We start from the raw sequence: 20,646 nt of genomic DNA, 5'->3' as shown, positions 1-20,646 counted from the left end.
TACAATGCAAGAGCCCAGCACTGCCATGGTGACCTTGCAGCTTTGCCTACACAGCCAGGAACAGGCAGATCAGAATTTGCTGCCTGTGTGCCACTTGGAGCCATAGAGCCAGAGAATCTCTTGTCTTGGAGGGACCCACAAGGGTCATTGAGTCCAATTCCCTTCTGTGCACAGGGCAACCTCAGGAACCACACCATGTGCCTGAGTGTGGGAACTCAGCACATCACTCCGGATGTCCAGAGTTGCCAAGAGAACCCTTGGGGGTCTTGGAAATCCTGGAATGTTGCCAAGAGTGTTTGGTGGCTTGATTTTGATCCATCCACAGAAGTGACAGCAGTTTGAGGACATGAGAATCACTTTAGAGTGAAGGGTGTAAAAGGGACACATTTATAGGGTGAAATATAAACTTTAAGGTTTTTAGTACAGGGGGTTATGGAGACAAGATGGAGGGATCAGGGCGTGTCTCGTCCTTCTTCTTTCTTCTTCTTGTCTTCCATCTTCTGTGGTGATGTTGGCACTTGGGGATTGGTTTATGGTGAAGGTGCACTTGCTAACATGGGTGAAGAGTATTGGAAAATAAAGGTAAATATCATGTACGTAGATTTTAGTATAAAAAGACATGACCGCCCCGTGGGTGATCAGAGTGCCCTTGGCTGCCGTGCAGATCAGACCTCTGTTGGGCAGACAGAAAATTTTGTAGATAAGAAACAATAAACAATCTGAAGATCGAAAAGCTGAAGAGTCCAGACTCGTCCTTTGAAACGCGTGCCACCCAAGAACCACCCTACCCGTGTCCGGGCAGAGACAGACAGCCGGACCCGACACCTGAGAGCATTGTCTCTACTCATGCTCACAGCTGGACAACTGTGAGTTAATCTCTGTTATAGCAGGGCTATTTTGGAGCCAGGCCCAGGAAAATAAATTCAGAGGCAATAAAATTGCCAGTCTGGCTATAAACAGTAGGTTCAATTCCCTTTGTGACCCCTGTGCAGGCCACCTGGAGGAGCTCAGCTCTGTAGGCAGCTCTCCATGTGGATGTAACTTGGATGAATGACATCTGCATGTAAAAGCTTAGTCTGAATCATGAAGGTGCTTATGAATTCAGGAAGGTGAGTTCTCCATGAAGTTTTATGGCTGTTGAAGCCCATAAAAGAGGAAAACAGGGGAACATCCCAATGGGGGAGGCACTGCTGGGGCAGCAGAACTTATGTAGCACATAATGGGAATTTTCAGAACCAAAACAATGGGTACAAATATATACATTTCAAAACATGTCATATACCCAAGCACACTCTTACCCTGCCTCTGTTTGGCTTAAATCTGTATCCTTTTTCTAGTTCAGACTTTGTCTATCAAAATGATCAAAGCTCAACACTAACACTTAGACTACCCAAAAGCATCATGAGTGCCACCTTTTCTCAGAGTGACCAGATTTCACGGTTCAGGAAGCTGTGCTAAAAACTGTCTGTGTGTCACTTGCTGTTCAAGAGCCACTGTGCTCATGGCATTCATGATCAATGGAGTGAAGAGGTGGTGGCAGCCCTGAGATGCAATGGAGATGGCAATCTGTGGAGATAGGAAAAGCACTGACCTCTAGAGCTCTGATAATGTTTAAGGGATGGCTTTTCAAAATTACTAGAATGCCCTAGAGCTAATTCTGATGAGTTTGATATTAAGAAGTTTCTGAATGATGAAAATGCCATCAAGACCAAAATAAAAACAAGCTGACTGCCCCAGGAGTAATGAGAGGAATGTTTTAGAAAAAGATTAGAACCAATTTGGATAGAAACCTTTTTGGAGTTTTATAAAGGACTACATAGTTAATAAAAATGATGGAAATTTATTTTAAATAATTTTAAATTAATGGAAGGGAGTAAGGGAAGGTTTTTCATCTTGAAAATATTGTCACTGTGATAGACAGTGTTATTTTCCCAAATAATTGTCCTAAATGGAAACTGTGGGGCTGTTTCCCTTGTATGCGATGAACCTTTTAGCCCTACTTCCATGTCTTCCCATGATCTAAAAAGCCCAACAAGGTGAACAGCCCTGATTCAATTAGATGGAAGCAGTAAATGTAAATAACTGCAGCAACCTTTCCAGACAATGAAGTTGTAAGAGATTGTAACTCTGGATTTTTATGCTTTTCTTAATATTCTCAAGCTGTTCACAAGCCTGATAATGCAGGTTTTAATGTGAAGAAGTGCACTGAGGATGTCTCTCAGTTGCCTGCATGCTTACACACATGTTATTCAGCCATTAAAATAAAAGTATTAAATTCCAAAATGCAATCCAGAATCCAGTAGAAAGTATTTATGAATCAAAATTATTTCTGACTAAGCTCATTCCATAGCATGAGAGTGTTAAAAAACTTGGAAAGACCACTTACACAAAATTGATAAGGAATGAAAAGAATCTCATGGGACTTACCATTTCAGCAAGGGACCACACTCCTAAGAGTTTTTGGGAAATGATTGGTCTTTTGGGAGTCTTCAGCACTTCAGGCACTTGGTGCCATCTCATTAAATTTTCCAAAATAGCAAGGAGTGTTTGCTCTCTGGTGTCAGGACCGGATGCAGTCCTGGCTGATGGCACTGGGGACCTACAGAGCCAGATGGCTGATGTCTTGTTAGGGGATCCTGGGAATTCCTGCAGTGTGTTTTGGGATGGGAGAGCCAGGAATGGCTGGGATCCCTTCACTTACTAATCCTGCTAATGTGATACACAGCAGGGTGCCAAGTTGCTTCCATGCTCTGTTTGAAATCTGAAGTGCCAAAGCTTTTGAGACAATTTTGAAATTTAAGTGACACTCAAAAACCTCAGGCTATTGTTATTGTGAACTTGCTGGAAAAGCCTTGCTCTGTGCCCCCCCCTTTCCTCTATTTCTTATTCCCCTCCTCTTTATAGTTGTAGTGTGCTTTTCAATTGGATTTCCAGGGTGGACATGCTGTCCAGAGAGCTCTGTGGATGGGGTGCTGCGTGCTCCCATCTTTGATGAGTTAGTTAGTTAAGCTAGACAAAGAAAAAAATCCCAAACAAATATACAGGAGACCTTTTTTTTTCTTCTTTGTAATCCATAAAACTCTCTGAGCAACTCACCCAAAAAAGCAGTGACAGCCTCAAAACAAAATCACAGCTGTGAACCTGCTTGTGATGAAGAGAGTGAAGATGAAGGGAAGAAGGAAATCAGAGCAAATGAGTTGTCCTTGCAACAGAACACTGATTGCTTCTCCAGGCTGTGGCACTGACAAAGGCCATTGATCACGCTCTGCATACAGATGCAGTTTATGGCATCTCTTGGATGCAATTTCTGCAGACTTGGAGCCTTTCCTTATAATGCAGGTGATGAGCCATTGAGAGCACGCTGTGTTGTGGCCCAGATCCTGTCAGTGTGCTGCTCTGACAGGAATTCTCCAAGGCAATCTGCTCCTGTCACACTGCCAGAGCCACACTGGGACACGGGGTCTGCTCAGGCTGGAACCAGTGCCTGCAAAAACTTCCTGCTGGCTTCAGTGAGCTCCAGAGCAGGCTCTGAGCTGACCCCCATGCCAGGGGGATGAGTTTTCCTCTCCAGACACAAAGGAAATGATGCTTTCACAAGGTTACATTGTCGCCACATTTCTCTTCACAGAGAAGAGCAAGGCACAATTCTTCCCAAGAATATTTCTGGGTTTCACATTCTCTGAACCTCAGAGAAAGAAAAACAATTCTTATCTCATTTGCTGTGCCTGTGTTTGTGTCAAAGTAGAATGCAATATGGAGATTGTTTACCCAGAGTGATGGTGTTTTGTTTCCTTGGACCATCAGGGCCAACTGTGTGTGTGTGTGTGTGTTGGTACTGTTGGGTGACAGTCATGAGATTCTGTGCAGGTGTGTGAAGAGTTGAGCACTTGGCAGATTCTGTCTAGATGTAATGTAGTATAGTGTAATACAATATAGAATAATATAGTATAATAAATAAATTAATTAGCTTTCTGATAAGATGGAGTCCTCCTCATCATTCTCTCCCCTTTGTCAGGGCTTTCCCTGCAAATACTACAATATTACATAGTTGAGCCCCCCTTGTCTTTACCCAAACCCAGCACACCCCCACAGAAAGGTGGCAGATTTGTTACTTACACTGGGAGTAAGTGGTCCCGGTCCCACTGACACTGAACCTGTTGAGGTGGAGTCTGTGAGTGACCACATTCTTCTGGGGCTGGAAAAGGATGATGTGCACTTTGGGTGCAAACAGGCAGCCCAGCACAACAAAGCCACTGAGACTCACAGAGATGCACATGGTGGTGGTTTGCACCTAGGAGAGAGTGGGCACAAAGCACTGGGTTTCAGTATGGAGAGCTCTGAAATGCCAAATATTAGAAACATTGCTACATAACAGCATGAACCACAGTTCTGGGGGTTTGCATTGGTGCAGGCTGGTGTGAACCTCTGTTGCATCCTTATCATGCACAATCCCACTCTCATGGGAATGAGATGCTGATGCTGGTGGTGCCCTGTGTCTCTGCATGCCAAGGATTTAAGGTCATCGATTGTGTTCTCCCTTGTTTTAATACAGAAAGGATAGATCTGCTCTCTTTTTCTCCTACCCCTGATCTCTAACTTGATGAGAGAACCCTCTGTAGTGCTTGCCATGCAATATCTGAGCAATGTTGGCTGCAGTGGGAACCAGCTCACACAGAGTGTACATCATGTGGGTTTACATCAGTTGTCTCATGCAAAGCATCCATCTGAAAACTAGTTTAGTCTCTAGCTCCAGTCCTAATCAGAGAATTTGAGTAAGCCCTTGCAGAAATATAGGCGTGATTTGGAGTAAACATAATATCTGGTGACTGTTTTCAGACTGGGTCTGAAAGGTGTCCTGATTTTGAGACATCACTTTTTGGGCTCAGAAATGAATTGTTTGTAAAGCTGCAGGATTTTAGAATAGTTGCCTTGGGGCATTTGTTAGTGCAGCTTTGCTGGCACTGTCTATACTTTATCCTTTTTATTCAATAGTATAACTAGCTGCCAGTTTACTGCCTCATTTTCAGTTTATATTCTTTTCTTTCAAGCAGATTCCTTAATTAAGATGTTGAATTAAACTGCTTTAAACTCTTGCTTAATTTGAACGATTATACATCTATGGCTCATTTTTCCTTAGTTATACTCCAGCAGTTCTTTGAGATTAGCTTTCTTCCATGGGAATGCTTCTCATATCTCCTTGTCAGAAATAATTGGTGCAAATTGGAAAACAGAGTAGGGAATGGACATTGTTGCTTTTTATATATACTGAGCACAACTGGTGTTTTGTCATCAATTAGGATAATTAATGTGGTCATTTAATAATGGCTCTTTGCACATTGTGGAAGTTACAAGCACCATGGAATGTGCTCAGTTTTCACAGGGTGAGTGAATATGGAAGATCCAACAGAGCCTGCATGATAAAGGGATGCCTTAGCTTCACATTCTCCTTCACTTCTCTGCATTTTGTCCACAGATTTATGTTGTCAGGTCAGGTGGATGTTGAACAGGGTGCTGTATGGGTAAGACAAGAAAGGAGTTTTCTCATAAAACAAGAGTAAATGAAGCTACCTTTATTTTCCTTAGTTCCAAGTTACGTTTTTCTCACTGTCAAAGCCCTCGTCCCCCACCCTGCTTTTCCTAGTGTTTGTGCTGCCTGGAGCAGCTCAGCTATGCTGGCATAATTACACACTCAATCAATTAAATGATTTGGGTTAAAAATAGCTCCATCCCAGAGGGTTCCTTTTAATCCAGGTCACTCTGGTGGTTCAGTGTGTAACGCGGCCTCACAGACTGGGCTGGTGTGCTGGCAGAGTGGAGGGAATCCCACTAGACCATGAGTTATGCTAAGGCACATGGAGAACAGGGAGGGGTTTTGGGACAGCCAGCACAGCTTCACCAAGGGCTACAGAGATGGCATTTATCTGGAATTCTGTAAAGCCTTTGATAGGTGCCTCCCAGCACCATTCTCTCTAAACTGGACAGATATGGATTTGATGTTAGGTGAATAAGATATTGGTTGGATGGTGACATCCATAGGACAATGGCCCCGGAGTCCTGATGGGCATCAGTGACAAGTGGTGTCCTTCAGGTGTCCATATTTGGACCAGTGTTATGCAATATCACCATAAATTACATAGATGAAGGGATCAAGTGTATCCTCACCAAATTTGGAGAGTGGGGCTGTTTCTAAGGCTGTTTATTGTGATGCCACCAGGCTAGGGCTGTGTTAGGATGGCACAAGCTGATTCAGAGTCAACATGTGACACTGCATGGAAATTAAATATGGGCTTTTCAAAGGAACCCCAGAAGTGTAGACTTGTCATGAAAGTATCAAAAAGATGTTAAAAGCATTTTCTGCTCTTTTTGTAGTACTTGAGTTGGTTTGTTTGGAGCCTTATATATAAATTCAATGCCTACAAGTGGTTTTGAAAACTCCACTCAGGAAATAAGGCTGTAAAATTCTGCTTGAACAATCAAGTCATGCTCCTCTTGGCCATTAATGTCTGTACTGCCCACTCATGTGACTGTCTGCACTGATATTTCCCTCCTCTTGTGTCTGTCTTCCTGATTGCTTTGGGTGTCCAGAGCTGCTCCCTAGTGCTTTCCTCAAACTTTTCCTTCATTAACTTCAATCCATGACTTGCTATTCTAACTTCTCCTGAGACTCAATAATCCCTTCCTCTCGTTTTGTTGCCTTGAAATTATTTATGGTCTGTGATCACGTCTCCCTGGGTTTACTCTTGTCTAGACTAAATATATTTAGCTCTTTTACTGTCACTCTGCATGTCTCACTGCATCATTTGTTACTTATCCTTGTTTTCTAGAGATTTTCAGTACATTTCAGTACATTTCCAGATGCATAAAATAGTACTAAATATATTATTCCAGGGTGGCCACATCAAAAATATGTTAAGTGACATTATTAACTCCCCAGTTTTATATGCTGTTTCATTTACACACTATTGGCAATAACATCCCCCTAAGGTAATCTACCTTTCTTCTGGGCAGAAAGTTGAACTAATTCTCTGCAAACTGCTGCAAGGGCCAACTCCCACAGTCACTTCTCACATCGTAATAACTGTGAGATTTCCAGTGGAGCAGATCTGAATCTTTTTTTGGAGACAATTTTCTTCTGTTCAAAAATACGATTTTATTGAACTTGATGCTTTGCAACACTATCTGACAATTTAAACAGTTTAGTGTTTCTAAAGTTTGCTTGTGAAGGCTGACCAATATTTGCTGCTCAGTGAGGTATGTGTTTTATAAAGTGCAGAAAGAATAAAAAGTTCTGTACTTAAATAGAATGTTTGTTGAACTTTTTTTAAACAATCCTGTTTCATAGGAAATTTTGAAATTTGATCCTTATATTTTTATTTGAAGGAAATACCATGTTTTAATAGCAGATTCTTTTGCAGGGGAGACTAGTTAATATAGATTTTATTTTAAGCTCAATTTCTGTCAAATAACTCATTATGACTAATTTTAGGTAATTTACTGGGTTTTTCTGCTAGGACTGTGACTTCAGATAGTGATGAACCCAAATGAATGCTTGATCCATATGTTATGCCTCTATTGCAATCAGACTAACAGTATTAATCCCTTCCAGCTCTGACTGCACATACTATTTTTGAAATTATAGTATGGTGAGCCAAAATCTGGTAACATAGAAAGACAACTTGTTTGCAAGGGACCCAGGGGCAAAAGGAAGTGAGAAAAAGCCTTTAGTGAATGCTGACATGGTCCTCTAAAGTGCTGCATATGATTTATGGAAACAGATGTCCAAAGACTTACTCTGTAGTCACTGGATGTCACATAAAATATGGGGAGAAAGGCCAGCCAAATGATGCACGTTGTGTACATTGTGAAACCGATAAACTTGGCTTCGTTGAAGTTCTCTGGACATTTCCTGGTTTTGAAGGCATACACAGTGCATAAAACCACGAGGATGACATCATATGTCAAGGACATTAGCATACTGGAATCTTTGACATTGCATTTCAGGATGACAGTCTCCCTCTTCTCGGGAAGCGTGTATCGCCGGGTGCCCGGCGCCTCCAGGATCAGCCACACGGACACCACCACCACCTGTACCAAGATGAGACTCAGGCAGATGAACACCTGAGAGCTGGGGCTGATGAACTTGGGCCTCTGAGCGCCGTTCTTCACGCCATCAAATATCCTGGCGATGCAGTTCGTTTTGGTCAGGAGGGCGGAGTAGCAGACGGCAAAGGAACTCCCCAGCCCCAAACGGCGGAGGGTGCAGATGGCTGGAGAGGGCTTGGCTATGAAGAAGAAAGTCATGCTGTAAGACAGGAAGACCCCAAAGAGCAAAATGTAGCACAGTTCACGGCCAGAGGCTTTGACCAGGGGCGTGTTGTTGTGCTTGATGAACACTCCAATGACCATGAAAGTGCAAATAAAGCCCAGGCACGCGATGGTAACGGGACCTATTGCCCAAGCATCTTCCCACTTGATGTAGTCTTCTGGTAGGTCATAGCAGCCAGTCAGGTCAGCTGTGGGCCATTTTCCAGGCCCACAGTCTGCACAAGTGAATTCATCAGCCAGGTACTCATAGGTTTCACAGGGAATACAAATCCAGCAGCAGACATCTCCTGGTTGCATGTTCTTCATCTCATTGGGAGCGCAGGGGTCACTGCACTGGGAGACAGGGACAGAGTTCCTGGACCAGTGGATAGAGTCTACCTCCAGTGACAAAGTTTCTGCCCACTGACCAACCTTCACGTAGGAGTATCTGTCTCCAGTGAACTGGAAATTGAACACGTTGTATCGTCCTATCCCATCCCCATAGGCATCAAATTTGACCATACTGTCTGCATCATTGGGAGGGTTGAATGGAGCTGTGGGGAAAAACAAAAAAAAAAAAGAAAGAAATAGAGAAATGTTATTACCAAAGCTACATATGATATTTTTTTCATCCCTCTGTCAAGCACAGGCACCTGACAGCTTAGAGAATACAATTCAGTTGTCAACAGGTAAGTCAAGAGGTTTGTGTCTGTCTCAGTTTTGAACTTGGAAGGAGAGCTCAGATAATGGAGCTCTATTTCACTTTACATTTATAAATCTAAGATGACCAATATCCTCTTTATTTTGTCTTGGATATGAAGCAGTCCCATAATTATTTCTCCCAGTATGCATCACTGCTGCCTCTCACATTTTCTCTTGAAAGAAAGAGGTCTGCTCCTGAGTCTCAGCATTTTTTGGTGAAACTTGGCTGCCATGATATAAGAAAAATTAAACAGTTGGATCATTAAATGACAGTTTTGATGCCAACAGTCTGGAATGCAGTTGAATAGAGGATTAATTTTAAGATGGTGGAGAAATAACTGTGAAATCCTCAACAATTCCTTACCATGTCTTTTTGTCTTCTCCCTGAGTTGTAGGAAGTTTTGAATCCCTTCTATTTTGCTTCAGTTTTACCAATTTCTTGGATGGTCTGAGGTCCCCAGCACATGCTGCTTTGGTCCTGTATCTTGTTTGGGGAACAGATGACAAAACCACAAACTGGATCTGGGACCTTCAGTGAAATCAATATTGTAACACTTCTAACTGGTAAGCTCTGCAGAGTTTTGTTTTTCTTCCAGCTGAGGCTTACCCAGGGAATGAAGAAATATTAAAAATCTGGGAGGAAATTGCATTTACCACGTGATTTATTGGTCATTTGCTGTAGCATTAAAGGTAAAAAGCTTTACAGGCAGGAAGAAAAAGGATTCTTTTTTTACCATTGATGAACAATAAAGGTGATTTTGTTTCCCAGTGTCTTTGGCCATAGAAGTGGTTCCACTGTCATTGCTGGAATAAATCTCTTTCCCTGCCTCCGTGTCCATACTGTGCTTGAGCTTGAGCAATATTGTATAAGGGTGTAATGCCTTCCTCCACTTCGATCTCCAGATACTTTGGATTTCTTTTGGTAGATTTATTTAGCTTCTTTAAAACACTGAGGCCAACTTCTTTCACCTTTATTCCTGCAGAGCATTACCTTATTTTGCAGTACTCTGGCTAAGGTCAGTAAAAGGGGCACTGGGTGTTGGCACAGAAGCCCCAGCTGGGGGCTTGAAATTGTGATCTGCAGATCCTCAGGTGCTGCACTTGGAGGGCATTTCCCCCCAGATTTCTGATTATTGTAGGGAGAATTAGAATATAATTTACAGTCACCTATACTCTCTTTCTGAGTCAAGACTCTGCTTGTTCTCATCCCTGCCCTCTCCTGCTCCTCCCCACCTCAGCTGTGTCAGCCACAGTGGTGGAAAGCCTTGGTTTGCAGGATTACAGTCGTGGAATTGCAGAATAATTCAGGTAGGAAGGGACCACTCTCTGATCCAACCCTCCTGCTCAAGCAGGGCCATCCCAGAGCACATGGCACAGGATTCATCCAGACAGTTCTGGAGTATCTCCAGTGAAGGAGGCTCCAAACCCTTTCAGCCAACCTGTGCCAGTGCTCAGTCACTGCAGACAAAAGAAGTTCCTTCTCATGTTCACGTGTTCAGTTCTGCCTTTGCCTCTGTCTTATTGCCATTGAGAAGAGCCTGGCTGCCTTCAGACACCCACACACACTGATGAGGTTCCCTCTCAGATGTGTCTTTAAAGGCCGAACAAGCCCAACTCCCTCAGCCTTTCCCCATAAGACAGGTGATTCAGTACTCTCATCATCTTCATACCCCTCTGCTGGACTTGCCCCAGGAGCTCCATGTCTTCCTTGTACTGTACAAATTAGGACTGGGTAGCCCAGGAATCTGTAAGAAGTTTATTTTATCTCTTTTTTTGGTCACTGTTGGAATCTAGTTGTAACACTGTAGTCCAACAAGACCTCTGAGAGCACAAAAATTAAGAGCAGCATAATCCTCCCCCAAATGGCCAGTCCTGCTGGAAGTGACATGCTCTAAATTAAACAGGTAGATAAATTCAAAATATGGGTCAACAAGAAGAACATGAAGCAGCTTTCCTCCCCTCCCTCCTCCTCCTCATCACAGGCATGCAAGCTCCCTCATCCAGGAGCAGCATTAAAATGAAATCATAATGCAGCACTTAACAGCTCCTCAATAATGTGCTGTCATTGCCAGTGTCTTATTTCATTATTCATAACACTTATAGAGATTGTAGAAGCTGTTAACACAGCAGCCCAGCTTTAAGAGCCAGTTTATTCACTTCAGTGTGATCCAGGCCAGGTCCTGAGGTGGGCTGAGAGCCTCTGACTGCTGCTGGCACCAGTGGGGCTGCAGGTCAGGAAGACAAAATGCAAAGCACTTCTTTGACATCTCCTGTCAAGTGCATAGCTTGAAGGCCACAAGCATCCCAGTGCAAGTTACCTGAGGGTCTGAAACACCAGCACTTTTCAGGAAAGAATTCCCTCTGTACAACATGTTTAACAACTTCTTATAGAAGTTCTGAGAGAATATTTGTCATTTAAATAGAGAAAAGTATTTTCCTTAGATTTTGCAGGTAGGTTCACAAGGCAAAGCAGGTAATCTCACACAGAGTTAGCTTGAAGCTCAAGTATAATTGCCCTCCACAAGGCTGTTCCTACGCTACAAGAAACAAAAGATTTTTGTAGGACAACATGTTCTAAGTTAACCAAAGCTTGCAGCTTGAAACATTCATTTTTAGTGGCTGCTGATAGAGGAAAATAAATCACCCTCTTTCAGATGGAAAGGATGAAATCATTTAACCAAACAATGATGTATTAAATTATAGTATGGTGAGCCAAAGCCTACAAATGAGCCCACTGGGTGGCAGCAATTAATATACCCACTGATTACAAATAAAATCACTAAGGCATTTTAACGTATCATTTATCAATGTGTTCTAGATCCTGTAGGAACACTTCCAAAAAGCAATGTTTTCACAAAATATGATGCAATAATAATCATAAAATTAAGATGTTTATAGACAAGAAAGATGCTTATCACAAGAAGGCAGGATCTTATGTTTTAGAGTAAAAATAACAGTTTTTGCAAATTGGTTTTCCCAGAGATGATGTCAGGCTGTCATAAGTCACTCTGCAAATTCTTTTATATATCTCAGTTTTTAGACCTGAGAAACCTACAATTTTTATAGCAGGTATTTCTGGCAGGTCTATTTCAGAGTTGTAGCTCAGCTCTTTTACATTCATCCCTTGGGAGAGGACGGACAAGAGTCCCTGGATCTCATCAGCTGCTAGCTAAGAGGCTGAGGGACAATATGAACTTTGCCTCCTTTGAGCCTTTGAATCTTCTCCTTCCCTTGCACTCCATGAAATGAATTAATCCTGTTGTAAAGCAGTTATACAAGAGGAATTTTGTAGAAGAAGTTATCAAGGAAAATAAAGGATAATTAGAAAAGACCTAAAGCAGTGATGCTTTGTGCTCCAGCTTGCAGCATTTCAGTGATGAAGGCGCAGCAGCAGTGACATTTATTAGAGCAGGAGGGCAGAAGGCAGAAACCTTTGGAACCCCAGTGCAGGCAGCTGAACTCTGCTCCTTGGAGAAATCCTACTGGAGGAGAGGATTCCACTATGCAAGGGGAGGACAAACTCCTTCAGCTTCAGATAAGAGAGGAATAACTTCAGATTTATGACTGTTTTAGTAGCAGATACAGATAAGAACATATAATAACATCATAGCTTTTATGTAGTGAATTATGTAATTTGTTTCCATCTTCCTAAGTGGGATCAATTTTTCCAACATTCATATAACTTGCAAAAATGTGATTATCTGACTGTTGGAAGCAGGTGAGTTGCTTTTATTTAGAAATCTTTAATATTTTTGATGTCAGTGATGTACAGCTCTTGGTGACATGAAAAATTTCAGAAAGAAAGTTCTGGATTGGAGATTTATTTTATTTTTGGGCCAAACCTTTATTTCAAGAGGCAATATGAGAAATATATTTAAGTACTTCTAATTCTGCACAATGCCTCAGTTGAGTGAAAAACACTCCAGGATTTTTAACAAGGAATGAATAGATGAGGAAAACAAAGCAGTTTTCATCCTAATTAGGCACTGGAAATCTTTTAGGAGGCTGAGCAGCCTAGGGAAAGATCTGTGTCATCTTAACTGGCTTGGAATCAGACTGGGTTTTGTTTGTCAGCAACATCTTTGGGCCAGGAAGGATATTTTGCATAGAGTCTCTCATGTGTCTGGCACAGATTTGAGTGTGTAGATGCTGTCCTGTAGAAAACACCCTCAGTAACACTTCCTGGTGGGAATGACGACAGATATCCCTACATCTAAGAACATTCTTCATGTCCACTGAAAAATGCCTCTGTTCTTTGTTTGCAGAGTGCATTCTACCCAAACAAGGCACAGATCACAGAGGCACAGCCCCCTAGCTAGGAGGCAATTCATTATTAGCAAGGCTTGATGAGAGCACTGCAGCTTTTCAGCTTGGCAGTTGGGAGATTTCATGTAAAGAGGTGTAAAAAAGGATATTGGGTGCACTGAAGGCACCTTCTTCCACATCATCCTGGCCCCAAAGACTATGAGGAGATCCTAATTAAATAGAAATGGAGAAGTAAAGAGGGAACAGGCTGGAGTTTCTGAAAAGTTGAGTAAAACCTCCTTAGTCTCACTAGGTGGTGCTGCAAAAGCTCCAAACTCCCGATTTAAGGCTGAAAAATAAGAAATTTTTTTCTGAAACAGAAAAATATAGCTATCTTTTAATCCTCCCCTACTCTTCCTGTTACGTATCAAGGGCAATGCCTTTTAAAAACACTTTAATGGAGAGCCTAGATAATAATATAACAGGATATGTTGTGTTTGTCCAACAGGCTCATCTGTGTGTAGGATGCCTTATCTTGAAAAGTATCAGAAAAGACCCTGAGAATGCACATTTCTTTTAATTCTCTTTTATTTTTAGCTCAATATGCCTTGTTGAGGTCAAAGTGACATATTTCTGCTTGGCTGAACATTTAGACCAAGCAACAGAGACCTGATGCACCCACTCCTGTTTCAGCTTCAGCACAGCACAGCTGGTTTCATACATGATTGACAGAAGGCACATTGAAATTTGGCAATTTAGGAGTTAGCATGGGGAAAGATCAGAGGGAAGTGTCACTAGATGTACCTCTCCACAATTAACAAAATACTACCTTCCACAGAGACCAGCACTTTTAACCTCTGCACCACTGCCTCTGGATGTGTTTGGGTCATAGGCAGCATTGCTTCTTCTCATTTAAGAAATGAATGAGACAAATGAGACAGGTTAGTCCACTAAAAATGTCATTTTCCTATCTGTGTCTACAGATTTTCCATTCAGGTCTATGGTTTCTCTCTTAGGCTAGACACTTGCTGTTGGGAGCTTTAAACTAGTTGTAGACCCCCACAACTTTTGCTCTTAGTCAGAGACAGGAATGTTTTTGTTGCAAAGATCTATCAAGATATATATGTGGATGAGTTAGTCATCCCAAACTTGTGTCCTATAAAAGAGAATGAGTATTGACTATTTCTAGGGTTCACTTTAGAGTAGTGTCTAGAATAGCCCAGCCAAACCTTTCTTTTTCTGTTGACCACCAGGAGTGTGACTATCTGAAATACCCCCACTATTTATGTATCTGAAGTCAAGTGAGATGAATAGCACCCAAGTCTGGGGCAGAAAGGCTCACAGCTGGAGCACCCAGTGGTGCAGCATGTCCAGGCTCTCTGCAGTGCCTGAGAGCAGGTGTCTCACAAGCTGCCTGCACAGCCTGCTGTGGGGCTATCAGAGAGAGCAGTCCATGAACATTTGCAAAATAAGGTAAGAAGGATCTGAAAAATGGGAATAATTCCTTCAGCTGGTCATTATGCTCATTACCCTCAGCCTGGATGAGCACAGAACTCCCAGGCTACCTTTCCTGTGAATTGCTTGCCTCAAGCAGTTTGCTTTACATTTCCAGGTATGTGTTGTCCTCTTGCTTGTGCAGCTCTCAGGCATAGGTGTGGTCTTTAGGATGTGGCAAGAATGAAATAGATGCTAAGTTACAAACCTTAAAGAAAACTATGAAATCGCCCTTACTCCTTTTAAGGAAGTTTAAGGAATTAAAAAAAGGATTTCTTCTTAAAGCATTTGGATTCCGAGACATAGAAGATAAAAGCATGTAAAAATTCTGCACTCATTGTATTTCTCCTTAAAAATACAAACAATCTCCCCTGAAATTAAGAATGTTTCTTGCAGTTTTTCAGTTTAACTTTTAAATAAAACAAATATGTATGGAAAAATCATCCAAGGTGTTTTTCTTTTTTTTTTTTAATAAGTCTGCTAAGTTGATAATTAATATGAGTAATTCCTGAGATTCCAACGTAGAAATGCCTTTCAGTTGATACCATTCTTTTAATTTAAGTTTATCCACTTAAGGAAATGGTTGTCACAAGAGGCAAAATGCATGCAATGTAATTGAAACCAGCAATCAACTTGCAATTACAAAGGAAATTAAACCATGACTTCAAACTGCCTAACTCCCCCCTCAGGCCAGCTCCCTATTTTGTAAACAGAAGCAAGGGGAACCCACTCCCATTATGAAGAATTATGGCCACTGTTTGGGGTGACAGCACAGCTCAGGAGCTGGAACTGTGAGTTCTGGGCTGGCCTTTGGTAGCTTCTGAAATGTTTTGGCCCAGGGAAAATTTGAGTTGGCTGGTGAGTTCTCTGTGAGATGCTGAATATTAATGTTGCTCTCAGAGAACATGATTGATTTTTTTGATTGTGATTTTCTGCCAGTTCGGGGGTTATGGGTGCCCTGTATCCAATTTGAACATTTACATTCCCATGTAACCTCAGAGCTGGGTCCTGGTGCCATGTCTTTTACCCCTCTCTTTCCAGTACATCCATGGTGCAGCTGGAAGAGATTGAAGCTGTGTTTGAATTTTGCTAAAATTTACTTTTTGGACTAAATCTGGGACATGGTTATATCACAGGGGCATGAATGTTTCTCTTTTTGGAGGCACTGTTCCATGAAGTGCTAATTCCACCCCCAGACTGAATACAAAGCTGTCTAAGGAAGTGTTAAATATCTAATAATATTTTTGCCCTTCTTTGTCAGCCTGAAGGAAATTTGAATAGATTTAGTTATTAAGATATTACAGGAAGTTGGTTAAAACATTCTCTCCTCTGTGGGGACTAAAGGATTAGAGACGTGTTTCCAGACACAGCTCTGAATAATTTAGTTAGATAGTTTGCCCTTAGAGATCAGAAGCAAACGAACCATGAAATGGACCCTCTGACTGTTATTTCCTAATTGACTTGATATGAAGACACTCCCAAATCAGGTGGACTGACATAGATTTAATTACTTATACTGCAATGCAATTATTTAGTAGTAGTAATATTGTATCTGTGACAGTCCAAGATACAAGAAATTTCCAGTGTCTGAGAAAGGCAGTATTTCTTATTTGTCTCACAGATGGAAGGAGTGTACAGGCTTTCAGGCCCAAGGTCACTCCATTAGGTCACCAGCACCATTGCTCAGTAAATTTGACCTCCATTTATTTAGAAGGAACAACTCTGCTCCGAGTTTAGTATATCAGGTTTTTATTTCCTGCTGGAAACACAATTTCCCTCTGCAAACAGCCTCATTACTATCCATTTGCAGAGTAATTGCTGAAAGCTTTTTGTTCACTTCTTTAGAAGTATAGAGTTCAGAAACAGAAGGTCTGATCGAGATGCAAGACAAGATATGACAAAGAGATGTTATGCCAAAAGCTTCTTTTTTTTGCAGATATGTGGGCAGTCTAATAAAGGTATTACCTCTTCTTACAAATCTTATGACTCTGCTATTATTTTTGTTAAGGAGCTACTGAAAACTCTCGGCAATCACCCTACAAATTGCTAATAATGAGGTAATTTGCAAAATGAAATTGTATTTGCAGTAGGAAAATAAAACCCTAAATAGCAAATTCTAAGGAGTGCATGTATTTAAAATAATTGAAGCTCAAATTTATTGAACGTTTTGTGGAAAAAAAAGGAGCTGTAGAATGCCTCAGGGCTGGAATAAAGACACAATACCACAGTGAAACACAGGAACCTTTAGGCTCAGACACATTATCCAGCTCAGTTATAGCATTTGGCACATCTGACATGCAGGTGGAGGACAAAGAACTGGAGTACAGCTGGAAAGGTGAATGTTTCACACATCACATGGTGTAAGATTCTGGAGTGGACCAGTTTTCTCTAGGAATATAATACGTGAATGAAAAAAGTGACCTATATTTCATGATCAGAAGTTTAATTGGAGTGTCTATTTTGGGAATGCAGTTTTCTTACAGACCTCCTATGGAGAGTGGGAAGAAATTGGCACCTCCAAAGGTGGGCTCTGGCTAATGTGAGATGCCACCAGGGAGGTGGGTAACTTCCTCCATCAATAGTTCTCCAGTTAAACTACAAAAGTGTGTCAAGGAATACTTTATTTCTCCACCAATGGAGAAATAAAATGAGTATTTTCAGTAAGGCCCATCACACACATTAAATATGATCATCTTCTCTTGTAAAGGTATGAGCCTGGATTTTATTTTGACTCTTTTCCATATAATAAAACAGTAACTGGAAATGCACATTTACCGAAATTGCAAGTTAATTCAGTATTCAACAGAGTCCATCTCAGCTGACCAAATGCTGAGTCAGCCAGAGGGGGGAAAGGGGGCTTCTCACAACAATGAATTTCAGTTAAAAGAGAGTCAGAAAAAGGATAACTCTTGGCTTTTAAGGTTATTCCTGAATATCACACACAAGCTGCCAAGGTAACACGTCATCTCTCACAACATCTTCAGTGTTCATTTGCATGTGTTATGCTACAATGCACAACCTGCCTGTCCTATTAATACTTGCAAATTCTTCTGTTCTCAGGGATAAAAGATAAAGCTGAGAGCACAGAACCATTTTTGCTAATGCTTTTCTCCACTGAATCGGTTCAGCAACAGCAATCACCGGACCTCAGGGGAAAATGTAAAATGAAAATGTTGATTTATTTGCCTGTTTTATGGTGGAAGCAGAGACATATTGATAGGATTAGACTGATAAAATGTTTCAGAGATCTAGAAAAGACATTAACAGTACTGCCTCAAACCTTCCTCTGACTTGAGATAATTTCTTCTCCAAAGAGCCTTTAAAGATGGGCTTTTTATTCTTTCAGTTACTGGAGCATTAACTAGCCATTAGCTATTTATTCAAATGGATGCGCAAATGTAATAGAGGAAGTTTAACAAACTTTTTCAGCACATTTTCATCAGTTCCCAATACCAGTTTCATAGCTTTTTTTAGCCACACTCTGGTAGACACAAATCCTAGTACAGCAGGCCAATCTTTGACACAAAGCTGATCACTCAGAGCAGTGATCAGCTGCTGCTTTCATCAGGGCAACAGAGAAATGTCATGGAAAAATTTTACTTTTACAGAAACCACAGGTAAAATTTATTATTTGGGGCATATGGTGTATAGTTATTTATGTCAAGGGAAGGAACCACAAAAGCACAACCTTTTGCTGTTACAGGGAATGATATCATTGCTGCTTAGACTAGGAAAGTCAAGCAAGCCCACCCCATAAATTTCTGCATATGATCAGGCATGCCCTGGTGTTTTGAAGTAAATCTAAGACTTCTGTAAAAGTCAGAGCCACAGAGAAGGTGTTGCCCACAGGAAGAGAGCAGGACAATTCTGTAGCAGAAGCACACTGAAGCTTGAGGCTCCAGAGCTCCACACAAAGAGTTTAGCTACTGATCACTACACAAATTAAACCTTGGGAAGAAGGGAAGATGCTTTTTAAGGCATAATTATAGAAAGAAGAGCATGTTTGCAACATGTGCAAAACATCCTGTGAATGGTGAGTAAACAAATGCAGTAACAAGAAGGTACAAGGCCAGTAACAGCCTCTCCAAGAAAAAGAACTGGGTCTGTCCCCTGATGGTGGATGCTGGGACTCACCAATGTTGCTAACTGAACATCAGGAGGTACCCCCTTCCCTTTGGTGTGTAAAGAGCACTGATTTTGGATTTGCTGCTCACTCTTTATAAATGCAGTCTCAACACTCATACATCAAGTTTTATTTCTTATTACAGAATTGGGTTAAGCAAAGAAAAATTTTAAAGAACAGTGGGTGAGTGCTCCTGTTCATGCCTCTCTGTGTGTTTTCCATACAAAAAATGTGGTTAAAATTGGATCACAGAATTAAAGTGATATCAGATGTAGCCCTTAGGAATCACATTCCACCCTGAAAATCCATATTCTCTCAGCTGCAGAATTACATGGGATTTCTGTAGCACATAAATTCTGTGTGAGGACTCTGTTCAAGCCTGGGCTTCCCTCAGCTTTCTCACACCAGCACTTTCCATGTTTCCTCTGAGCACAGTGCTTTCCCTTCCCTGAATAAAACTATGGTGTTTTCTTCACTGAGCCTCATATTTCACCCAGAACACTGGTAAATATTTCTTATGTACAAAGGAGTAGTTGCCTTAGCTTATTCCATCAAATTGTCTGGAATCTGTGTATAGCAGCAAGTAGAAAAATGTACTGCATGAAACCTCCATTGAATTGAGGAATAATTGCAGATACACAATTAAAAAGGGAATATCTCCCAGCCTTCAGAAATAGTCTTGAATTTCTCTTGTAAGAAGTGTGCTAGATGTATATGTGTCATTATTTTAGAAGAGATGGGGTGATCAATATATTGCCAAGTAGAAAGATGGGCTTGTGCAAGAAAAGCAAAACTCTAGGAGATGAAATTCAGATGCAAGACTGAGGGCAGGGGCCTTCAGGTTGTGAGGTACAATAACCTCTGCTTTCCATCTACTGGGTGTTTGCCACAACCATTCCCATCCCCACAGCTTCTGGCTCTGAGCTGTTCCTCACATGCATTCAGGAAAGAGTGAGTTTTTGTGTGGAGACCCTACATCCCAAATTACTGATCTGGGTAATTTATTTACAAAATACATGCCTTAAGTTTAAGGATTTCTATTTAGAATCATGGTCCTTTTCTGATGTAGTGCTGTACCCCTTTTCATCCCAACAGTGAGCAGGTGAGCTGTCCATGGATGGAGCAAAAAGCAAAAGAGCAAATCAAAAGATTGCTCCTGTTGCCATGCTACAGCTGGAATTTCATGGACATTTCTGTTAGAAGTTTCTCTGCCTCTGATATCCCTGTGCATGAATTGTTCCCCTTGCCTTGAAGAATTTTAATATTCTTTGTCTTCACTTGTTATATGCTCAGACAAATACACTTTCAAGGCAGGAAGAAGGAAACAAAAGGAAATGACTCACCCAGATAACAGCAATGAAATATATTTTTTACATTATATTCTATATCTGCTAACTAAATAACCATAAATATTGCAGTGATGTCAAGGCAGATATTCTCTGAGATGCTTTTAGAGGTGTTTAGAAACTTGGCTCTGACAAATGAGGAAATGAAAGTCATGCACATTAGTCTGTCAGGTCCATCCAGTTTGCAGCTGATGGGAGCCGTGTAGAAGGTCAGTTTGTGAAAAGCATGCGTATGTAAAAGGAGTTTCTGCTCCATGAAGATGCAAAGATGGCTGCTTTTTGAAAAAATGGGAAGAATTTCGGGAAAGATATGTTGGTGGAAAATGTAAACAATGGCTGTTGTGAGTTTGGGTTGAGTTTCTTTGCCCCTTTTCTTTGTCCCTGTATCACTGAATGGTGGGGGTCTATTGCACTGAGAATCAGAAATGGAAA

General features: G+C 41.3%; 1 protein-coding gene across 4 annotated transcripts in view; it reads right to left on the bottom strand.

Moving 5' to 3' along the window:
- The window catches only part of GRM3 (glutamate metabotropic receptor 3), a 104,559-nt gene that overhangs the window by 2,870 nt on the left and 81,043 nt on the right, over positions 1–20,646 (bottom strand). For all 4 annotated transcript variants that reach the window (XM_071424042.1, XM_071424046.1, XM_071424044.1 and 1 more), the window contains 2 exons: positions 7,792–8,858; positions 4,117–4,291 (listed from right to left, as the gene is read on the bottom strand). In XM_071424042.1, the coding sequence (XP_071280143.1) occupies positions 4,117–4,291; positions 7,792–8,858 (1,242 nt within the window). The remainder of the gene's footprint in view (positions 1–4,116; positions 4,292–7,791; positions 8,859–20,646) is intronic.

This window comes from Agelaius tricolor, unplaced genomic scaffold (genome assembly GCF_023055355.1).
Source record: "Agelaius tricolor isolate 1412-34295 unplaced genomic scaffold, bAgeTri1.0.p SCAF_3, whole genome shotgun sequence".
Classification (NCBI taxonomy): Eukaryota; Metazoa; Chordata; class Aves; order Passeriformes; family Icteridae; genus Agelaius; species Agelaius tricolor.
Note: the sequence above shows the minus strand (reverse complement) of the source record. Positions and strands in the feature narration are given on the sequence as shown.